General features: G+C 39.2%; 1 protein-coding gene across 9 annotated transcripts in view; it reads right to left on the reverse strand.

Moving 5' to 3' along the window:
• Positions 1-23,691, reverse strand: part of LTBP1 (latent transforming growth factor beta binding protein 1) — a 397,389-nt gene that overhangs the window by 54,288 nt on the left and 319,410 nt on the right. For all 9 annotated transcript variants that reach the window (XM_027033528.2, XM_027033527.2, XM_027033526.2 and 6 more), the window contains one exon: positions 21,132-21,257. In XM_027033528.2, the coding sequence (XP_026889329.2) occupies positions 21,132-21,257 (126 nt within the window). The remainder of the gene's footprint in view (positions 1-21,131; positions 21,258-23,691) is intronic.

A 23,691-nucleotide genomic window follows, 5' to 3' on the forward strand; every position in this document is an offset into this window, starting at 1 on the left:
TGGCTATAAAAGGCCAGGACAAGAGGACAAACAGAACCAAACTGTGAGTCCAACAAGCATACTGGAGTTTTTTCACTACAAAGATGGAAGTCAGGACACACACTTTTTAACTTGGCCCTCACTGACCCAGTATCCTCTCCTCTTGCCCTTCAACAAGGCCTGAACACCAATTACCATCATACTTGAAACCTAAATATCCAAGGTACTGTAGGTCCTAAAGAGGTTATTTTTCTGGGAACCCTTGCAAAGAAGGCCCATCAAGCACCTAAGTTGTTCCAGCCACAGGAAATCCCATGGCCATGTCTAGCATTGCTGCTCTCTCAATTTCTTTGTAAAAAGAAATGACACACCATTTCAGTCCAGGGCTTCCTGACCAACTGCAAGTGGTTAAATATTTGGTGCCAGAATCTTAGGAAAATAAAGCCCAAAGATTTGGGGGTGGGGGGTGGCGCTCACACTGGAAAGGATGGAGGGTTCCTGCTTCAGGGGAAATGCAGACTTCATACTTCTTACTGAGAGGAACGGAAGCCGACCAGGAGACAGTAAATCCCAGCCAAGAAGTAGGATTGAACAATGTTAAACCAGCTGAATAGCTGCCCAAAGGAATTTTAAAATGGCATGGCTGCTGGCCCAAAAGAGATTAAGGTCTCTCTCACAGCAGAGGAGAGAAGCCAGGATTAAACAGGAGAGGGGTGCAAGGCCTAAAGAAAAAAATAAAATTTAGCCAATAGGAAATTAAAAACTGGATTTGGATATGGTCCAGACAATACAATAGGATATGGAAAGAGCCTTATAAAAAAAGGTCCACTGAGGTCTGGCAGCTTTGACAAGGCTGAAGAATATGGGCCTTACGTGTTATGGAAAATAACTTTGTTCTAGGAAATGGGGATGAGCCAGAAAGCAGCAAATCGATGCCCTTGTGCAGAGAGTGACTACCATGCCATTGCTCGACAGCAAAGGGCGGGCAAAAAACATGGGGCCTTGATGGTCACAAGTATGTCTTGAAAGCTAGTAGCCTAAATTAAGCAGCAAGAAATGACAGAAGTAGCAAATTATAATTCAATTCAACTTTCTAGTACATGAATTCTAGAAAACGAGACTAGCCCATGAGAGATCATTTTCTTCCTTCCCTTGAAACCCACTACTTGAAAAAAGATTTACTTAAATTATGCTTTAAAAATTACCCAGAGCAGCCTCCCATTTGATTTCTGGAAACAGCTAGAAGTTCCAGAGAAAGTAAACCAAAATTGTGTTCTGATTTTAATCACTCATTATGTGGACAATGGATATTCACCATGCACAAATAAAGACACCAGGAAAACCACCCTAAAATCACGAACATCATCCCAGTCCAAAAACATGGGACTCATCCTCAATTACCTCCCCACATCCAATCATCACACTCTTCTGATTTTCTCTCTTGGTTCTATCTCCATGCTCTCTACTCCTCTCAACTTTATCCAGAGGTTCCCTGCCTCTAACCTCAATTCCCACAGTGGCATTCTAATGGATTTTGTGCTTTCAGCCTCTCCAAATCCATCCTCCATAATAAGAGAATAATTAACCTATTGAAACAGTCCAAACAATCCTCTGCTTAAACCTCTTCAGTTTTTCTCCATGGAAAACAGCATAAAGGCCCTTGACACAGGCCCTCTGGAGCTCATCCACAGTTGGCTTCTCAAGACATATGCTTTTCTAGCTGACCCTCTGCCCCTCTATCTGCTATTCCTTCCCTCTTTCCCTCTCTATTGGGTCATTCCATCAGGACCAAACATTTCCAGTTATCGTCTTAAAAGTAACCAAGAGCCTCCTTGCACATAAGCCCTTTAGCTACAATCATATTTTTCGGTCTTTTTAATAGTCAAGATTCCAGACCTTTCTACACATGCTGTGTCTATCTACTCCATTAGTTCTCATACATTCTTAGGTAGCTCTCATTTACACTAATCCACTGAAATGGCTGTTGATAAGCTCCCCATTTTGTAAAATCCAAAGGATTCTTCTTGACTGGTACCTTCACGGATTGCTCAGTGGTATTTAATACAGGTGACTACTGTCTTCTTCAAGTACTCTCTTTCTTCCCTTGGATTCCATGGTCCTACATGCTCCCGGGTTTCCTATTAATCCTGAGGCCACTCCCACACAATCTCTGTCTTTTACCTTATTCCTAAATGTTGGTGTTTCTCAGGGCTTAGTCCTGAATGCTCTTTTCTTCTTATTCTATGCTCTCTCTTGATGGCCTCATCCATTCTAACAGCTTGAAATACCATCTATATCTTATGACTCCCAGTTTATATCATCAGCCTAGACTTCTCTACTAAGCACTAGATCTAAATTGATCCACTTGCTTGTCTGATATACCCACATGGATATTTCATGGGCAGCTCTAATAAACCCCAATCATAACTGTGATCTTTAAAAAAAAAAAAAAAAACTGCTTTATTTTTACCCCTGTCAGCAAATAGTACCAGCAAATACCTACTTGCTAAATCCAGAACCAGAAATGTATCCTCAATACTCCCTCTCCTTCTTATCCTACATCCAACCCAACACTATGTTCTAACCCAATACCAGGTTCATTTCCAAAAGATTTCCTGAGTCATTCATTTCTCTCCATCATGCTGTTACTGCTCTAGACTGAGTACCAATATGTCTGGCCTGAACAACATCCTGCAAGAAACCCCCTGACTTTTCTCATGCTCCTCTAATCCCACTTCCAAACAGTACCTTGGGTGATGTGCACTTGAAATACAGTAAAACCTTGGATTGCGAGTAAGTTGTTCTGAGTGTGTCCTGAAAGACGAGTAGTACATGATGCCAAATGTCTCATGATCACAACTAAGTCAATGGTTCTTCTCTCACTCTTTCTCTCTCTCTCTGAGGGATAGTGGGTGATCATCTCCCATGCTTGGATGTTCAGTCTCAGGCCGTGGTGTTTGGCAGAAATCAGTGACTTTTCAGAACATTGCAAAGAGCCCACATCTGGCACTCGTAGTGTATTTTTTGTCACTTCAAAGCATCCACAGGCAGGCCTTTGCTTTTCCACACAAGAATAAGATTAGGAATGCTTTGCTTCATTCTTGGTCAGGCTGCCTGCAGATACAGACTCTTTCTTTCCTCTGGTGCCTTAGTGCCAGTTACATTAAATTCAGTATGTGACAAGAGTTTATTAATACTGTACTGCAGTCAACGTCCATTAGTGATAGTGAAAGTCATCCTACACAATAGCCCTCCTCTCTCTTGTCTCCCTCACACCAGCCATGAAGGTTTTCAAAGGTAAGTGCAGGTTAATTTGTTTACTTTTCTTTATATTTTGTATTTTATTATTTTGTATTATACTACAGTACTGTAATCATTTTCACATGAATATTTTTAGGTTGTGGAATGAATCATCTGAGTTGCCATAATTTCTTATGGGGAAATTCATTCGGACATACAAATGCTTTGGATTACTAGCATGTTTCCAGAACAAATTATGCTCACAAACCAAGGTCTTACTGTATATAAATTAGAGTACTGAGTAAACTCAAATGTGTGTAAGTAAAGAGGACACACATTGAAAAGGACACAATTATTTTATATACCTCTAGCTAATGGGGAAAAGAATTCGTCCAACTATGTTGCACTGCCTTAAAAAAAAATCACACACCTAGGGGCGCCTGGGTGGCTTAGTCGAGTGAGCATCTGACTTTGGCTCAGGTCATGAGCTCATGGTTCGTGTGTTCGAGCCCCGCACCAGGCTCTGTGCTGACAGCTCAGAGCCTGGAGCCTGCTTCGGCTTCTGTGTGTGTCTCTCTCTCTCTGCCTTCGTCAGGTAGTGCTCTGTCTCTCTCAAAAATAAATAATCGTTTAAAACAAAATTTTAAAAAATCACACCTATAAGAAGCATTCCAATATTACAGTGTTAAAAAAAATACGCACCTTTGAAATGATGAAATCTAGTGTATCACTGTCCTTAAAATTAACCAGTCTGTTTCTTTTACACCTAGAATGATATCCAAACCCAAGTTTCCTGGGGGGCTTTGTATACTCTGCCCCTTACTCTCCAGCCTATGAGTCACCGTGCCTCCTTCCCTCTCAGCACCTGACACCAGTCTTTTCCACTTCCCTGAATGTATCCATTACTTCCCTGCCTCAGTGTCCTTCCCTTCACCACAACTCCACCTGGCATGCTGCCCACCACCTGGCATCCCCACCCCACTCTTCCAGCAGGTAACTCACTCTTTAGAGCTCAGCTAAAATGCCATTTCGTAAGAGATCCTTTAGATGAAATAAATTAGCTTTCCCCCCTCCTCCTGGTCACCGACTCTTTCCTTGCCTTTATAGCAGCCGTAACGGTTTCTGGTCACATGCTGTCTGGAAACCTTATTTGTGTATTTACTGCTTGCCCTGTGCACATGCACATCCTAGAAGTTAGAGACCATATCTGGCTTGCTCACCACCACATGCCCATAGCATGCAACCAAGTCTGGCACATAATAGGGGTGCAATGGCAATATGCAACATATTACTTGTTTAATACAAAAGCAAGCAAGGCTTCCACAATCCAGCCTGTGCCTACCTGCTTAGCTATATCTTATTCACCACTGTTCTCTTTCACATGTTCAACTGAAACTAATTTACTTAGTGTTCCTCAACCTGTTCAGTATTTTATGTCTCCAAATCTTAGCTTGTGGTATTTATTCCACCAGGACCCACTCCTGCCACAGCTCCTAGGCCACATTGTTTACCTAGGGAACCTTTGTCTGCCCTCCAAGCCCTTCAAGGCTCAGCTGGAGTCTCTTGGAAGCTCGTGACCCAACCTTGTGTTGAAAAATGTGCCTAGTCCCATAGCCTTCTCCTGCCCCTCACTAGACACTTAGGAAGACCCTAAAAAGATGGCACATGACATTAGCAACAAAGCCCAAAGAAAGCTGAGCCACTCACAGTGGGACAAAGAACCAATGAAGCAGTGGCATGGGGCTAGAAAAGCAGCTGGGGACACAACCATTTTCCATGCCTTCAAAAGCAACAGTCACGTTAAAGCTACGCCAAGTTTAAAAAGTTAGATTTATAATGTAGAACCTTGTATCTGAAATTTTCAGAGGCGAACATGAAAAGCTATTCTAGGATGAAGATAAAAGAACTGAATGGTAAGAAAATGTTCATTTTCATATCCAGGAGCATGAAGGAGTTAAATATAAAAATAGCGCCACAAAGATAAAATACTCTGAAAAACAGGAGGATACGATTGATCACAATACGGAATATGGCAAAGTAAAAAGCTGGTAAGGACATAACAGCATCATAAAATTAAAAAGGCACACTGAAGAATTGGGGAACTATCTATCAAGCATTGATAAATCAATATTATCCTTAATACACATAAGAAAAACACAAACTCCACCTCATACAGGCAAAAAATATTTCACAGAAAAGATAAATATAAAAGAAGGTAACCTCACTAAGAGAAAATGTATTATCATGAGATATTACTGGGGCGCCTGGGTGGCCCAATCAGTTGAGTGTCTGACTTCGACTCAAGTCATGATCTCAAAGTTGGTGGGTTTAAGCCCTGCATCAGGTTCTCTGCTGATAGATAGATAGGTAGATAAATAACTTTATACTTGTTAGCATTTTCTAAATTTTCTACAGTGAGCACATTACTCTCAAAATCAGAACAATTATATAGTTGAAAACAACTATTTGAAGATACCAAAAGTAGAAAATCCAGATCCTCTGTCCCCCTCTTTCTCACTGCCCCTCCTCCATTCATGCATGCACACATCCTCTCTGTTTCAAAAATAAACATTAAAAAAATGAGATATTACTTTCTCCTTATCAAATTAACAGAAAAATAGGAACAGGAGTTTCTTGAGAGTGGCAAGAGCCAAGACTCACTGCATGGGGGTGGAAACAGAAGCCAGCAGAACATTTCTGGAAAGCAAGGTGGTCCCACGTATTGTTAAGACACACAAGATTGCCAATATCCTTTGATCTTGTATCAAGTGTCTTACAAGCTAGTCTAAGGACATGATCATTGACGAAAATAAATGTTTATATACAAGTGTATTCACAGAGCATTAAATAGCAACAACAAAGGAAACAGTCTAGATCTCCACCATTAGGAAGATACTTTTACAAGTATATGGTATACTCATGTTATGAAATTATGTGGTCATCACAAATTTATTTTCAAAGGGATATAACTATCAAAAAATACAAATACTGTAATGCTAAGTGAAAACATAAAGGTAAAGACAGCCACCAGGGTGGCTCAGTTGGTTAAGCATCCGACTCTTGATTTCGGCTCAGGTCGTACCTAGCCATTCATGGGTTAGAGCCTCAAGTAAGGCTCCACAGGGCCTGCTTGGGATTCTCTCTCTCCCTCTCCCCCTTGCATGCATGCTCTCTCTCAAATAAGTAAACTTTAAAAACTAAAGATAAAAAGTAGAAGATCTTACTTTAATACTTAAGCACTGAAAACTCTAAAAAAGAAATAGGCCAAATATTAACTGGTTGGTAGATAAATAACTTTATACTTGTTAGCATTTTCTAAATTTTCTACAGTGAGCACATTACTCTCAAAATCAGAACAATTATATAGTTGAAAACAACTATCTGAAGATACCAAAAGTGGAAAATTCTTTTACGAGTGTACACCCAAGTATATATTGCACTCTAACCAGAAAAGCAAATGAGTATAATAAAACTACATACACAAAAATTGAATATTCATAACTATTCTAAAAAGAATTATAAAACTGAAAACATTAAACATGTCTTCCAATTGACAAAAAAGAGAATGTCTTATTTTACAATAAAGTATTTTGCTTGAAATGATAAAAATAACATGAGAAAAATGCTGCTGATAATTATTAACAATAGTATATGCACATTTTGTTAAAAAAGCCACAGCAAATCTCAATAATTGCAACTGCAATTGAAATCAAGCAAACAAAAAAAAAAATTTAATGCTTTTTAATCTAGCCAAGTTTTGTTTCTTGCACACAAAGCTGTATTTGTTTAGTTTTCAAAAACTCTGGAGACTGCCCAAAAGTACAAATTTCTGAACATTAATTCAGACATTCTGTTGAATGAAAAGTAAAAACACTTTAGACCTAATCCCTTCCTTCAATACAAATGGTAAATTCCCAGCTGTAAATGTTTTCTACTGGAGACTGACTTTTCTATGGTATATAGTTAAGTACTGTATACAGTTTTGCTTTTTATTATGTGAAAATAGATCTTGGACCAGTATGTTTCATATCCCAAACTTATTTTCTTTTCCTTTCATCAACTGTTGAGTTAAAAATCATAGGGAAACATTCTCCAAAAAATATGTATAAAAAAAGCAGGGGAGGAAGGGATTGATATAATAATAAATACTCCAAAAGGCAGCCAAAAACAAAAACAAAGGAAAAAGAGATGAGACAAACAGAAGACAAAGAGAAAGGTATAGATTTGAACCCTCCGATACCAATAATTATGGTAAATGTATGTAGACTAAATTCTCCAATTAGAAGACAAAAATGGTCAATCTGGCTTAGAAAAAAAAAAAAACTATTCTGCTTACAAGAAAAAGGCCCTTTCAAGATAAGAACATGAAAAATTGGGGAAAGACAAACCATACAAAATCTTATTGAAAGAGGCATATGTAGCTATACTGATAAAGTAGATTCAAAGACTAGATGCACAGGTGGAGACAAACATGGACCAAGGGTCAATACACCAGGAAGACACAAAAAATTCTGTACTTAATTCCATGGTCAGATACTATATAAAACAAAACCTGGGAAACTAAAATTGTAAACAGATAAATCTCCATAATAATGGGAGATTATAAAAGACCCCTTCAGTAAATTATGTAATAAGCAGACAAAAACACAGGAGGGATACACATGATTTAAACAATTTACAAACTGAGCACTAATTAACATATATAGATCCAACTGAAAAACAGACATTGTATTCAAGTACACAAGCAATATTACCAAAACTGACCACATTCTGCCCCACAACAAATTCCAAGGATTGAAATCACTGAAAGTATGTTTTGTGGCTAGAGAGGTATTAAGACATAAAAAACAATGTGGCGCCTAGGTGGCTCAGTCTGTTGAGCGTCCACCTTGGGCTCAGGTCATGATCTCAAGGTTCCTGACTTTCAGCCCTACAACTGGGCTCACTGCTGCCACCACAGAGTCTGCTTTGGATCCTCTGTCTCCCTCTCTCTGTGCCTCCCTCGCTTGCACTTTCTCAAAAAAAAAAAAAGAAAGAAAGAAAGAAAGACAACATTAAAAAATGTATATAAATAACAAAAGATTATTAAAAATTCCCCAAATGTCGGGTTATTAAGCAAAACATGTCTAAATAATTCACTGGCTGAAGAAAAAAGAAATGACAATGGATTTGTAATACTTTTGTCTGAATAGCAAAAAATATATCAAAAGTTGAGGATAAAGTCATTCTTAGAAAGAAGTATATAGCCATAAATGTATATTAGAAAAAAATATATACATATTACAGAAAAGAATGTTGAAAACCCAATGATCTAAGGATCTATCTCAAGAAGATATAAAGACAAATGAAGCCCAAAGAAAGAATAAACATAAAAGCAGAAATTAACATAAGAGAAAACAGAAAAATCAACACAAGTTATTTTTTGCCAAGACTAATGCCTGTAGAAAGACCGAGAACAAAGCAGGGGCGCCTGGGTGGCTCAGTCCATTAAGCATCAGATTCTTGATCATGGCTGAGGTCAAGACCTCACAGTATGTGAGTTAGAGACTGCACTGGCAGCATGGAGCCTGCATGAGATTCTGTCTCTCCCTCTCTCTACCCCTCCCCTGCTGCTCACTTTCTCTTTTCTTCTATCTTGAAATAAATAAATATACTTAAAAAAAAAGAACAAAACAAAGAAAGCACAAATTAGTAAATAAAAAATGAAAGGCATCACTAACACATTCTACAGACATTAAAAAGAGATACAAAAAAGATATTAGGAACTACTTGGTGACAATGAATTAGAAATTTTACCTAAAATGGATAAATTCCTTAAAAAACAAAGTTAACCAAAATTCTCATGAAAAGTCAAGAAACCGAATGTTACTTTATCTTTTAAAGAATTCTTAACTGTAATTTTAAGACTTTCATAATACCACCCTGCCGCCCCCCCCCCCCACACACAAAAGATAATCAAAAACTTCCAGGCCCTAATGACTTTCCTTATGAATTCGTCAAGGAATCTGAGAAAGAACTCACATCAATCGTATACATAACTTTTCCAAAAAAAAACCCAAAGGAGGCACTTTGGAACTTATTTTATGAAACCATAACCACCTTGATTCTATAACTTCAGAGAACATCAGAAGTACATTCGAGGTCAATCTCTCTAATGATGCACATATTCTCAACAAAATGTTAGCAATTTGGCTCTAGGGATATACTGTATAAGAAGGATACTATATCATGACTGTTGGATCTATTGTAAGAACACAAAAGTCTTTTTCCCTAAAAAGGAAAATCAATATGGCTTCAATGTGTATGTGATGGTAGGCAGTGGAAATACCATCTTCAACTATGATTTCCAATCACATGTCAAAGACAGCAGAACAAGATAGATGTTGCCTGGGTTCTAGCACGGTAGATCTGAATCCTCAGCCCGAGATTATTTACGCTTGAACTGTTACACAGAGAAAAATAGGCTTTTATCTTGTTTAAAACAAATAAGCAAAAACAAAAACAAAAATAAAAACAACCAGTCCATGTAATTAACATTAATAGAAAAAAGGAGAAAATACAATTAAAAAAAAAAGAATACAATTATTTCAATAGATGCAGGAAAAGCATCTCTGATAATTCAAAACCATTCATAATAAAGACTCTCATCAAACCATAACTAAAAGGGAATTTCCAGAGAGCACATATTAAAAAAGCCTATGGCAAACATCAAAGTTAAAGAAATATTCAGTGCTTTTTCTGCTGAGATGAGGAAGGAGACAGGTAAGCTAGCTATCACCACTTTCATTGTAGTGAAGGTCCTAGACAGTATAATTAAAAAAGGCATAATTACTGAAAGAAAATAAATAACACTAGCACTACATTATCAGTAGACAACATAGCTGTTAAGTACAAAAGCCAAAGGAATCTGCAGATAAACTAATAAAAATAACAAGTAAATTTAGCAAGCTCATAGGTCCAAGGTCAATGCACAAAATTCAAATTGTTATAAAGGTATAATACACCTTTTAAAGTTTATGTATTTATTTTGAGGAGGTGGGGGAGAGGGGCAGACAGAAGGAGAGAGAATCCCAAGCAGGCTCCACACTGTCAGCACAGAGCCCAATGTGGGGCTCGAACTCACGAACCTTGAGATGATGATCTGAGCTGAAATCAAGAACTGACTGAGCCTCCCAGGCACCCCAAGGTAAAATACATTGTAAATACCCTTCACAACAATATAAAAATACTGAAAACCTAGCAACAGCAACAACTCTGTCCAATACTACACAAAAGACGACCACAAAACACCAAAACAAATGACAGAAAACCTAAATAGAAGGATATGTCATGTTTATGTATTAAAAGAGTCAATACTGTAAAATATCAAATCTTCCAAAATTGATCTATTGATTCAATGCAATTCCAATCAAAATCTCAGGTTTTTTTTTTTTTTGGTGAAAAGTGATAAGCTGACTATAAAACTTATATAGAAATGCAAAAGGCCATGAAAAAGTCTGACAATTTTGATTAAGAACAAAACTGCACAACTTAGAATTTACAGTACATACATTAGTGTCCATTATGAAGCTACTATAATTAAGACAATATGCTACTGGTACAAGGATAAACCAATCTAGGGATGGAATGAAGAAGAAAAAAGAGTCCTGGATATTTACACGTGGTTCATGACAAAGTTCCCAGTGCAAATCAGCGGGAAAAGGGTACTCTTCTCAATAAAGGGTGATGATCCAATTAGAATCCATTTAGGAAATAATTAAATCTTGACCTCTATTTCACACCATACACACACAAAAAAAACACTTTTAGTGCTATTGCAGATTCCAAATTTGAAATATAAAACAATAAAGCTTTTAGAAGACAGTATGAAAGAGTATCATAATGACTTTAGGGTTTGTAAAGATCATGGACACAGAATGTACTGATCTCAAATGAAATAACTAAAACACTGGCCTTCATTAAAATTAAGAACTTCGGTTCATTTCAACTTACCATTAACACAGTTGTTGTATGGAGTACCTCATTTTGAAGAGGTCTGCTATGCAGAATTAGAGAGCTGAAATAATGCTCAAAAAGCCAACAGGGTAGAAAATTTGAACATCAACCCTCACAAAGGAAATGCAAATTGACAGGGTAGGAGAATACATTACTAAGTATGGCTAACCTTTAAAATAACTGACAATACCAATGACTGACAAGGATGTAGGACTAAAACATGTATTAGAAGTCGGGGCAGCGGAAACTGGTACTCTGAAAACTGGCTGTATCTATGAAAGGGAGACATACACGTATTTTAGGACCTAGAGATTATACTCCTGAGTAATATTCCACAAGAAATTAGTGACTATATCCACTAAAAGCATGTTCAAGAATATTTATAAAAGCTTTATTCATAATAGTCCCAAACTGCAACAAACCAAGTGCCCATCAACAAAGTATATACAGTATATTTACACAACAAAATACTATATAGCAATGAAGGTAACTGATATATTGCTACATATAACACAGGCGAAGCATTCGAACAGAATCCTGAAGGTAAGAAGTCAGACACAAATGAATAACTCCTATATGATTCCACTGATAAACTGTTCAATACCAGGTAAAACAAAGCCACAGTAATGAAGACAAAATAGTGGTTACTGCTCTAAGTGGGTAATGGGGAAGGGAATGGGGTAAAAATTAGGAAGAAGCTACATCAGGAGAGAGCAAGAGAGTGAGAGGCAGGGATAAAGGGAGAGAATCCCAAGCAGGCTCCACAATGCCAGGGCAGAGCGCGATGAACTGTGAGATCACCCATGACCTGAGCCGAAATTAAGAGTCAGACACTTAACTGACTGAGCCACCCAGGCACCAGAAACCTTTTTTCTTTTTTATTTATTCATTTTGAGAGGGGGGGGAGCAGATGATCTGATCCCAGCTCTGCGCTGACAGCAGGGAGCTCAATGGGGAGGGGGGGGGGGCGCGCTCAAACTGAAGAACCATGAGATCACGACCTGAGCAGAAGTCAGACACTTAACCGACTGAGCCACCCAGGTGCCCCACGAACCAAATCATTTTAGATTAACTGCTTTAAAACAAAATTCAAGAAGAGTCTTTCAGCTTTTATATTTCAAATTTCCCTGCTCATGGAGGGAAAGACTGACAGAATGGGGCAAATGCGCTATGTCTCAGTGACTGAGGAAACTCACAAGGCTCAGGTTCTGTACCTGGAGAGGACATTTGTCATTAAACAGCTTCGAAAGCCTGCAGTTTGCACTGGGCACACATCTTCCCACTCACAGAGGGAGAGCCCGGGGTGAGGCAGAGGCAATGGGTGGGGAAGCCACTGCATGAGCCAGACGTTGGTTCGATTACAGTAACAATCTCATTATTATGGGTTAAAATCCAAAACTAAGTGTCTGTGATACTTAAAGGAAAAATTCTAAATCAAGTTGAAAAACGGTACATTTTTAATGAGACATAAACCAGTCTTTTTGACAAAAGCGAAACCTGGACACACAAGCCAACTACGCTTCTTTTAAGAAAAAGAGTATCATGGTGTATTTCTGAATTTAAAAAGCCATTTCTTCCTAGTTCCTCCACTATATGTACTGACAATGTTACAGAAAATCCGGAAAAGTGAATGAGAAGGACTTAAATTTGCTACAGAAAAGAAACATCTCTAAGACTTTCAAGGAAAGAAATGAGAAGAAAGCTTGAAAAAAAAACAAAAAAACTTCTCTGCCCCTGAAGATAAAGAATGAGCCTAATTTACTATTATATAACAGACTATCACAAAAAGTGAAGTATTCGAATGAATTCTCCATGGTGAATACATTCCATGCCATTCAGAAAAGTTTCTTTAGATACAGGAAAGAGTCTGAACTCCAACCACATATTTCTAACCCAATTACTTACAGACACTAACGTGTGAAATGCATTTTGTGTTTCTACACTACATAAAGTTTTTTAAATGCACTATTACTTTGCACATATTTATTTATAACCAGTGGACTGTCTTTGCGTTAATTTAATAGTTGTACATTTTTACAACCAAGGCTTTCTAACAAATAAACATCTTCTAACTTCAGAGTCATGGTGTACATTTTCTCTTTTCATATAGCCTTTCTTAGGCTAAGACGTGTTGCCAGCAGAGCTGGGAGAAAGCCCTAAGCACAGGCCAAACATATCAAACCCCAGATTCATCTTTTTGACACGTAGGCCCCAAAAGCAACATAAGATCAGCCAAAAAATTCTCATTTTTTTTCACTATTCTAATTTTTCTCTTTCTATATTCAAATAGGAGGCCAAGAAAGATCAGTTATGAAACCACAGAAAATAGCGTATCTCTAGAAATAACAACTCCAATATTTAAATGCAAATAGGCATCAGCATTAGCCATCGGTTTATTGGCAACTGACTCATGAAACATTTTGAAACTCGAAATACTTAGGGGGTGCCTGGAGAAAGTCAGTCATGTGGCACTCCTAGGGAAAACAAAGGGTGAAGAATTAAAGCAAACTATGTATAAATGAGTTACCCTGCTATGCTTCATATGGCTTATGTATTAATTTACATAATTAATGATAAATAAGTTATAATAAATACATTTGGGGGTTAAAAGCACATAAAATATAACATAGTACCTTCTTTAGACCCAGACCTGATGACTCAGAATTATCAATTTAAATCACAAATACTTAGGTAATCTGTGTATTGTATATTTTGTGAGCACTGATCACTTAAAAACAAATAGATGTTAAATGCTTTAGATGTCCACATATTTAAAAAAATGGCAATAGATGGCCAAGTAACGAGGGTACCAATGTAAAAAGTGCTAAAATACTAAGACTAATTCACATTCACGGAGCACGTTCCATGGGACCCGGCTCCATTCTAGGTAGATACTTGCCAGCACACAACAACATATTTAATTCTTACAATGGCTCCATGTAGGTAGTAGCATCATTTTCACTATGCACACGGGAAACCAAAGCACAGGAGCTGTGGTAACTTACTCAAGTTCGCACAGCTTGGAAGCAGAGTAAGAGTCCAAGCCCACATACTCAGAACCCACAGCCTAACTGCTTAACCACTGCTGTACCCAATAATTATGCAGGGTGTGCTTTAGAGAATTAAGTCTTGAAAAAATAGGAAAGATTTCACAAAAACACACAATACACTCGATCTGGAGTAATCTTATTGTATCTATTTCCTGATATTCCAGGAGGAGTTACAGACTTCAGCCTTTCACTTAGTCACCATTTACCATGCTCTGATCATTCTCAATGCCATACGGGTGTGAACAAGACCCACTGCGAAGTCCCATCAGTCTTAGAGTCTAGGAGTGGGGTCTGACAATAAATAAATAAGAGAAATTAGAGTAAGGTGGTTTAAAAAAAGCAAAAGGGGAATGGGAAGTTCTGGAGGTGAATGTGAGAAAGGGCGATCAGAAAAGGTTTCCTTGAGAAAGACATTTGAATAAAGACCTCTAATAGAGAGGAGGTGACCATCTCTACACTTCTTAGTACGATAAGTCTCTTTGTCTTAAGCCGTTCACTGCAGCCAAAAGCATTCTGATTAATACTAATCCTACCCATGGGTTTGTCATGCAGATTAAATGAAAAAATTGGTATTATGCACTTAGCACAGTGCCTGGCTCACAAAAACAATTCCATAAACGCTAGCTATTATTATTTTTGCTATTGTTTTAATAAAGTCATGAAATCAACTGTAGGAAGAATCTCCAGTCCACTCATGTTGGGACTCCGAGACAACCACACAATATTCCATCAGCTGGATGCCTAGACAAATAACCGGTTCTGGAATCAATACATTAAGTGTTACAATTCAAGCCTAAAGTCTAGAAATACCTACCATTCACAACAGCCTTCCATGACCTATAAAGAACTCCGGTTGCAGACGACATCAAAAGACTCACCGAAATAGATGCAGGAAGCCTGACGCCCTGGATGTGAGCTGGGTGGCAGGAAAAGGTGTTGAAGGGGCAGCTGACTATCTACAGACTTCACTTTCTGGCAGTTTCGTGTCGATTTTTTTGGCTGCAAGGCAAGTGTTTACTTCTCTGTCTATGCACGGATGATTTTCCATAGCTCTGGGGTTTTAAAAGGTCAGCAGTGATAAAAGGCTTAGGAAGAGCTCTTGAATTTCTGTGCTACTATTATGAATTTCTTTATAAAAATGTTGATATACGGAAGACAATCAAGCAATGCATGGAAAATATGTATTCCAGATCCAAAAGCAGCTTATTCCAGCAAAATTTCCTCAGCTCTCTCCCTAATGATTTAAACATCCATTTTCACTCACTTCTGCAGAAGTACATTCACAGGAGGAGTGAGCGTGAGGAACAGGAGCCTTTACAGCAGGAAGCCACTTCCCTTCTTCACCTGGAATGTTGTATGATCCCTTTCCTTTTTTTATATATGGGAGAAAAAGGATCGTATTGTTAACCTAAATTCCCTTTGTTTAGAAAAGAAACACTCAGGTTGTATTCTCACTAGATTTTTCAGTTTCTGACCATAAAGCTACTAAAAAAACAAAAAACAAAAAACAAACAAAACAAAAAAAAAACCCCAACAACCCTAAAAATCTTTGGGCCAAGTGGCCAGATGTAATATATTATTGTGATAGGGCACTTCAACGTCTTACTTGGCTAAATCATTTAAAAAATATAGTTTCTCCTTGGTGACAGATACAAAGTTCTATCTCCACGCCACAAAGTCACCAATTGCGTGGCATAGTGTCAACAATGATTTTATACTTTCCTTCTATACTGTTCATAGAAAATGTACCTAAAAGTCTACAAACAAAACCATGCTTGCTCCTGATTACCTTTTATTGCTTTGATTTGGCAAGACTTTACCATATTTTCTGGCTCCAATGAACACAAAATTAGCCTAAAATTTGAACCTAACTTCTTTCAGGCTTTCTTTCTCACTTTTAAAAAAAATTTTTTTTAGTAATTTCTATACCCAGCGTGGGACTCAAACTCATGACAACAAGATCAAGGGAAACATGCTCTTCCAACTGAAGCACTTTTTCTTTTAGTTTTTCTGATACCACCAGTCTCAGTAAAGTTCAAGAAGCTAGCCATCCCCACCACTTGCCTTTGGTTACGTCTTCCTTTCAAATGAGTGAATTAGCAAGAAGTGGTTTGTAGAAGATACTCTAGAAACTTACAGGATTAGAAACTCTGGAGCTGCTGAACAACAGGACTGGATTCTTTGAATACTCTGGGATTCAGAGCTCAGGCTCCATGATTTAAGAAGTCCCTTTCCAATCCTTAGAGTTCTCGAATTTGGATCAGTTTTAGAATTATTTTGAAAGTGGGAGAGAAGCTTCTGATTACATATTCTGTCTGAGGTATTATTTTGAAAAGCAATAACTATCCGGGGGAGGAAAATATGGGAGAATACAGAATTCATATTAAGGGTTTTGATTTTTTCCTTTCTGATGAAAAACAGGTCATTCTAGAAATGGCTTGACTTTCAAGATCAGAGGTTATTTTCGCTTAAATATTTTTTAATGTTTATTTAATTTTTGAGAGAGAGAGAGAGAGAGAGAGAGAGGGGGAGGGGCAGAGAGAGGGAGACACAGCATGTGAGGGAGACACAGGCTCCAGGCTCTGAGCTGTCAACACAAAGCCCGACGCGGGGCTCGAACTCGCAAACTGCGAGATCATGACCTGAGCCAAAGTTGGACACAACCGACTGAGACACCCAGGCGCCCCCAGAGGTTATTTTCAAGAGCAGCTTTAGATACACAATTAAATTGCACACAAAGTTCCCATATTCCCCCTTACCCCCTCCACCCCCTGTCCTCTCACCCAGGTGCCCTCACTATCAACATCCCTGAACATTTGTTATGGTTGATGAACACACAATGACACATCATTATCAATCCAAGTCCACAGTTTACATTAGGGTTTGCTCTTGGTGATGTTCGCTGATTTCTACTCCCCAGTCTACACAACAGAATTGATGTTGGCAATAGAATAAAGGCCCTCAGCAGACAATCCCATGCCCTTTTATTTACTGATAGGCTATTATTAGCAGGTAGATGGGCAGTGTGAAAAGGGCACTTAATATGGTTTCATTTGTTACCCAGACACAATATTTTATTATTTCTCTAAGGCAAAATGGTCAAGTCAGACCTCCCCAGTTAGTATGGTTCCAGCTTTCCATTCCTTGCTCCAGGCCTCAGATCTCTCATACCCTGTTCTACTTGGTTTTCTCACAGGGTTTGTCTCCTTCTAGCCTATTATGTAATTTATTTATTAGTTAACTACCTGCAAGCAAGTAGGAATTTTTGTTGTTCACCGATGTGGCCCCAGTACCCAGAACAGTGGCTGGCATGTAGTATTCACTGAATATTTGTCTAATGAATGAATGAATGAATGGGGATACCTTCTAAAAGACAGGGAGTGATTTTGGTTGTGGTTTGGAGGCCTAATTAGCCATGACTAACCAGGTTCTGTAAGCCACTGGGGCTGTATTGCTGGGATCCTTCAAGGTCCCCGCTAGGGCAGTGTGACCATTCTAAGGTGTGATCAGGCTGGAAAGCACAGTGAGGTCTAGACATGTCTGATGTCCCCAACTCTACTTGTTGTATAAACTCTCATTCAACCTGGAAGCCCAATGGGGATAGCACTGTGGCCCCTGGCCAAGAGCAGCGTGGAAAGAGAGCCTTGAATGCTGTGATGCAAAGAAGCCAAGGGACGCTTCTCCACAGGGGTCAGGGGACAGGTGTGTGACACTTAGGAATCTGACCGTCCCAAGGGTCCCAATTTGCCCACTCACATACATTCTGGTGACAATAATGAAACCAAACTCTGGGTCAGTTTATAAATGGGATGGGAAATATTTTTCTTGAGTTAAAACTCTACGACGACAACAACAAAAGGAAAAAAAAACTAAAGGAGCAAAAGAAGTGTGATTTAAAAAAAAAAAACATGAATAGGATAAATTGGGATACAGAACAGTGAACTCAGTGAAAGAGGTAAAAAGTTTTCTTTGCTTTCCTACACAAGATAAACACTCAGGCCAGAGGATGTAAAGGTGGTGGCAGGAGGAGATGAACCACAGTTCCAAGAAGAAAGCAAAGGAAAGAGGAGGAAGTCTGAACTTCTCTGACATCCATGCACGGGAAAGGAGAAAAACGACCCTTATGATATTTACAGCATGTGGCAACCTGTACTTATTTATATCCACAAAGCCTAACTATGCTATATTGTTTAAAGACAAAAACATAATTTTCTGGTATGTGTTATTTACTTACTTATCCCAGATTCTCCTCCTGGAACGTAGGCTCCAAGTGGACAAGAACTATGTGTTTTGCCCTCAGACCAGTTACAGTGGGAACAGTAAAGTGCCTGGCACAAGACAGGCTCTCTAACTCTGAGCAAATGACTACATGAATTAACAGCTCACCACATACTTCCCACTCCACTCCAGTTGAATTTCAAAAAACACTGTTGTTCTTCATGCCATGTAGGAGAATCAAGGTGTTCCTCCTTCCTCTATCAGGTACATGTTCCCAGAACACCACGTACACAAGGGAATGGAAGGATCCAGTGATGCTGTTTTTATTTCTATACTATCTGCCATGCTAATTGATAACTTGAGACAGTTTATGCTGACAGAGTATGCCTCTTCACTGTGGTTCAGTAACTGTGACCAGACGCCAACATCTCTCCTAAGCCACAGGAAATCGGGGAAGGGCCCTCCTTCCCTCAGTTCGCGGGGTTCAGTCAGCCCAGTTCAGAACAGGGGACGCCAGCCCTGTGTCCCCAAGGCTTCAGCTGCTTAAACCAGAAGCTCAGAAATGAGTTGGTGGATGGGCATGAAGAGAACCAGCCACTTCTCACTGTTCGCTCAAGTCCTATGTACATCAGTTCCACAGCTAAACCCTTGATCACATGGGCTGGCTTCACCCTACACCACAGCCAGGGGTAGAATCAGGACAGACTGCCACTGCCACAAGTTTCAGGCGAAGTCCAACAAAAGAAAATCTGGACTAGTTTAATGTAGTGGAGTAAGCCCATAAAAAATGAAAGCTTTGCAAAGCTTCTTCTAGAAAGAGAATAACATGCCTACTAATTAGGTAGATTTTTAGTTACACTGCCATATATCAGCACCGTATTCTAAATTACCTATTTTATTACTTATAAAATTGTCCAGCTTCTGGAGTAAAAAAATATGGACCAAGGGTCAAAGAAAGTATACTAAAGTATAGTAATTTACAAAGTACTAGAGGTTTTCTAAAAACACATTTTACAATTCAAGTCTTTGCCAAGCAAATGCCTAACAAAATTAGAATTGCAAGCACATTAGAGTGATTATATAACTCTTGAGTTGCAGAAATCAGTATTTAAAAAGACACAGAATTAAAAGGAAATCACCAACTACAAAAGACAGAGTGGATGTGAACATATTTGCTTTGGTATATTCTTCTGGAACAATAACTTTGACTAGCGAGCATGTGAAGTGACCTGCGCTGTTCTCTGAGTGTAGTTTTTGCAGGGCACAATCATCGGCGGTTATAACTTGGACACTGTTCATCGAGGGTAGCATCGGAAGCATCAAGCCTGCACCTTTCTGGAATGCAGGAAAACATGTGTCGGGTGTCATCAGTGACTCAGATGGGCTAGCACCCTGGACCCTCGGCCAGGGAATGCTACGGTCTCTGCAGAACAATTATGTGTTCATGTGGTATATTTCTTAAGAACTCTCGTCCTAAGGTCGAAATATAAAATTAATATAAAGCTCAAATCACTCCAGCATGGATTTCCTTGCAAACCTCTCATGGCCACCTTTAATGATGTTTTTCTCCATTTCCCAACTTTTGATGGCTTCCAAACCCCTCAAAATCTGCTCGCTCAAACCGCACCCCGCACTATCTCTCTTTTGCTTAAAGCCAAATCTGGCATCAGTGTTTTGTCTACTCAGCAGGAGAGCAATTTCAACAATCTCCTGCTTTTTATAAGATCAGTTTATTCTTCCCAATATAATAATTAGTTTCAGATGACCCTGGTCGCTGTTCCTCGGCATGACGCCACTGTGGTACCAGCAAGGAGAGCAGGCACTTCCTGTTGCGCTGTTTTTTTTTTATAGGGCAAAGAATTTCGGTACTATCATGAGCCCAGCACAGAACCTTTGTAATTTACTTCTTTAAAACTTCAGCTGGGTTTTGAATCCCTAGATGCTCAAAGAGACAGACTGAAATTACGATTATGGGAATCTCCTGTGTTTACTTTGAAAAAGGTTCAGATGAATTATTCCTCAATGTATCAAACTATAATAAATCATGAAGAACACACATCTTATGAATAAGAACAGTGCTGGATCCCTGCAAACACACAGAGGTGGCAAATAGGGAGCCAATATGGTTATCTCAATGTCTTATACTGCAACTAACTTTAAAGGTGATAATAAATACCCATGGGAAAGAAAATTGCCTGAGAGCTAAGGATGTTAGAGAAATACCTGGAAAATCTCTGTTAACAGTGGTAGAAAAATCATGCAAGACATGTTTACAACAATGAGGATGATCGATATGACCCCTAATCAAAACTGGCAGAGGACGGATTTCCATCAGGGAGGTTGCTCAATGTCTCCTCCAGGTGTACCTAAAATCATCACATCCTGCACATTTCAACCAATTAATTCAGTACCAGAAAGGAATCATCTGTGAGTATTTTCACCAGCATGACCTTAGGTTATCCTACTTGTGAACCCTAGCAATCCCCAAGCCATGACTGCAGACAGGAGTCACCTTTATGCATACATACTTTGAGGCCTTCAATTATGAGTATCTCTTGGTGTCCTCCAGTCTTTGCCTGCTTAAATAGAAAGCAATCTCCTCTCTGCTTTAACATGAATTAATTGCATGACCCTTATGGTTTATCTTACCTTCACATGTACGGCCATCTGCTGAAATTGAGAAACCCTGTTCGCAGACACAGTGAAAAGAACCATCTGTGTTTAGACACTCTCCATGAGGATCACAGAGTCCAGGCTGTTCACATTCATTAATATCTGGAATTGAAAAGAGTTCCAAATACGTGAAAAAAATTTTTCCTTTGGTTTCATATGATAGCAGACATACAGTAAGCAAATCCATCACAAAAGGGTCAGACACTTATTTTGTGGCACAACTATCCTGTCTGTATATATACCAGACCACAAATTGGATTGTTTTAAGAGAGAAACTATTTAGGTCAAATCATATGAATAAGCCAATGTTCAACCATTTTTAATCTACACAAAGAGTATTTTCACTTTCATAGGTTCAACCTGGAGGCCCCCCCCCCATGTTCCCCCCCTGCCCCCATTTAATTTTAAGACCTGTTGGAGGCTTACAAACATTCTAACAAAAAATTTCTCTGAGAAATAGTCTTTATCAGTGAGCATGCTGTGTTCCCCTCGCCCTCCTCCATTTCCATGCACACAAATCTGTTCTAACACCAAGCATGCCACCTCCACCCCATCCTCTCCTACGATGTGAACTTTTTTTTTAAGTTTTTATTTTTGAGAGAGAATGTGCACGTGCGAGTGGGGGAGGGACAGAGAGGAGAGACAGAGGATCCCAAGTGGGCTCCATGCTGACAGTAGAGAACCTGATCATGATCCAAGCCAAGCTGGATGCTTAACCAGCTGAGCCACCCAGGTGCCCCGATGTGAACTTGAGGGCACAGATGGACACATCTTATTGATGTGTTTGGCTCCACAGTGTTTGGCTCCAAGTGGCACTTTACATATGTCTGCCGAATATATAAATGAAATAGACTCCAATCTATATTTGGTTGAAAATGGATAAAAGAAATAAAAGTACAAGAAAAAGAAGACCTTTCAGACCAGGGAAGTGTTCATTACCTGCACAGCTTTGTGATGATGCAATTAGGGAACGAGGATCAAATGCCTAGTGCAGAGCCTAACATACAGCTAAGGGCCAAAAAGTGGTAGCTATGATTATTTTTTTATAATGTTTATTTATTTATTTTGAGAGAGAGAGAGAGAGAGAGAGAGAGCGAGCAAGCATGAGCAGGGAAGGGACAGAGAGTAAAAGACAGAAAATCCCTGATGTGGGGCTCCATCTCACGAACTACAAGATCATGACCTTAGCTGAAATCAAGAGTCAGACACTTAGCCAGATGAGTCACCCAGGTGCCCCACTAGCTATGATTATTAAGACTCATGAACAAATAATGCTGTAAACTTGTGTCGGCCATCTTATACTCTGCTTGTCCTGAATGAAGAATGATTATGCTCCTCATGGCCAGGGTCATGATTCACTCCTAAACACTGATAGTACATGAAAGTGAAATGTTCATCAAACTAGTCCTAATCATTTTGGATAGCAGTGCTCACACTGACCACATCAGCAATCCTGGAGAATGGTTCACCTAATCACACTGGTACCGATACAGGCAACTACCTATTTGCACTTGTTTTAATCGCTGTTTTACTCAGCTGTGTCTCTTATTACAACGATTGCCCCTTGAAGAGAACTGCATAGTTGAATGGAGTCCCTAACTCCTACTACAGCACATTCATAATGTATTACGAATATTTGCCCACCACAAAATTTCAGTGATGTTCATTCTCTAATTAAACCATGATTGGTTGAGGAATTCTTAGTTAACTGGGGCCATGAAAACTATCACAGGTTCTTGGCACCTTGCAGGCAGGAACCCTAGTAAGGCTTTTGCCCTACCTTCCTGGAGTCTCCTAAACCCTCCTTTACCTCTTGGTAAAGAGGCCCTTGATACATCTTTCTAGAAGTCCATCTCTAATTCAATTAAAAACACTTACTGAATGTTTTTTTTAAAAACAAATTTAATGTTTATTTATCTTTGAGGAAGAGATTGAGAGAGACAGAGCAAGAATGGGGGAGGGGCAGAGAGAGAGAGAGACACAGAATCCAAAGCAGGCTCCAGGCTCTGAGCTGTCAGCCCAAAGCCCGACACGGGGCTTGAACCCATGAATCGCAAGATCACAACCTGAGCCGAAGTTGGACACTTAACCAACTGAGCCACCCAGGCGCCCCTCACTTACTGAATGCTTTCTATGAGAAGGCTGAACAGGCTGGGGCGCTTGCCATTTTGAAGCTCACCGTGTAACGGGGGGCAGGAGCCAACACGAATAACTGCCAAGCTTAATGGGCACATGGGAAAGGTATGGATTATAAGCCCTTCCTAGTGGCTTCTAGAACATGCCGAACCATCAACCCTACAGTTCTCCTCCAGAAAGTCATCCCTTTCTCTGCATCCAGAATGCAGGTGGTCTTCCTTTTACCTGCTCATCTCATTGCGTGACGGAAATGCTGGCAGTATCACTGATTTATTCACTTCTCTGAATTAATCCTTAACTCTTCACCATTCCATCCACCATGTAATTCGCACTAGCTGGCCTAACCACCACTGAATCAAAATAAGAAACCAAGCAGGAATTACTCATGTTTTCTTAACAA

This window comes from Acinonyx jubatus, chromosome A3, assembly GCF_027475565.1.
Source record: "Acinonyx jubatus isolate Ajub_Pintada_27869175 chromosome A3, VMU_Ajub_asm_v1.0, whole genome shotgun sequence".
In the NCBI taxonomy this organism is placed as follows: Eukaryota; Metazoa; Chordata; class Mammalia; order Carnivora; family Felidae; genus Acinonyx; species Acinonyx jubatus.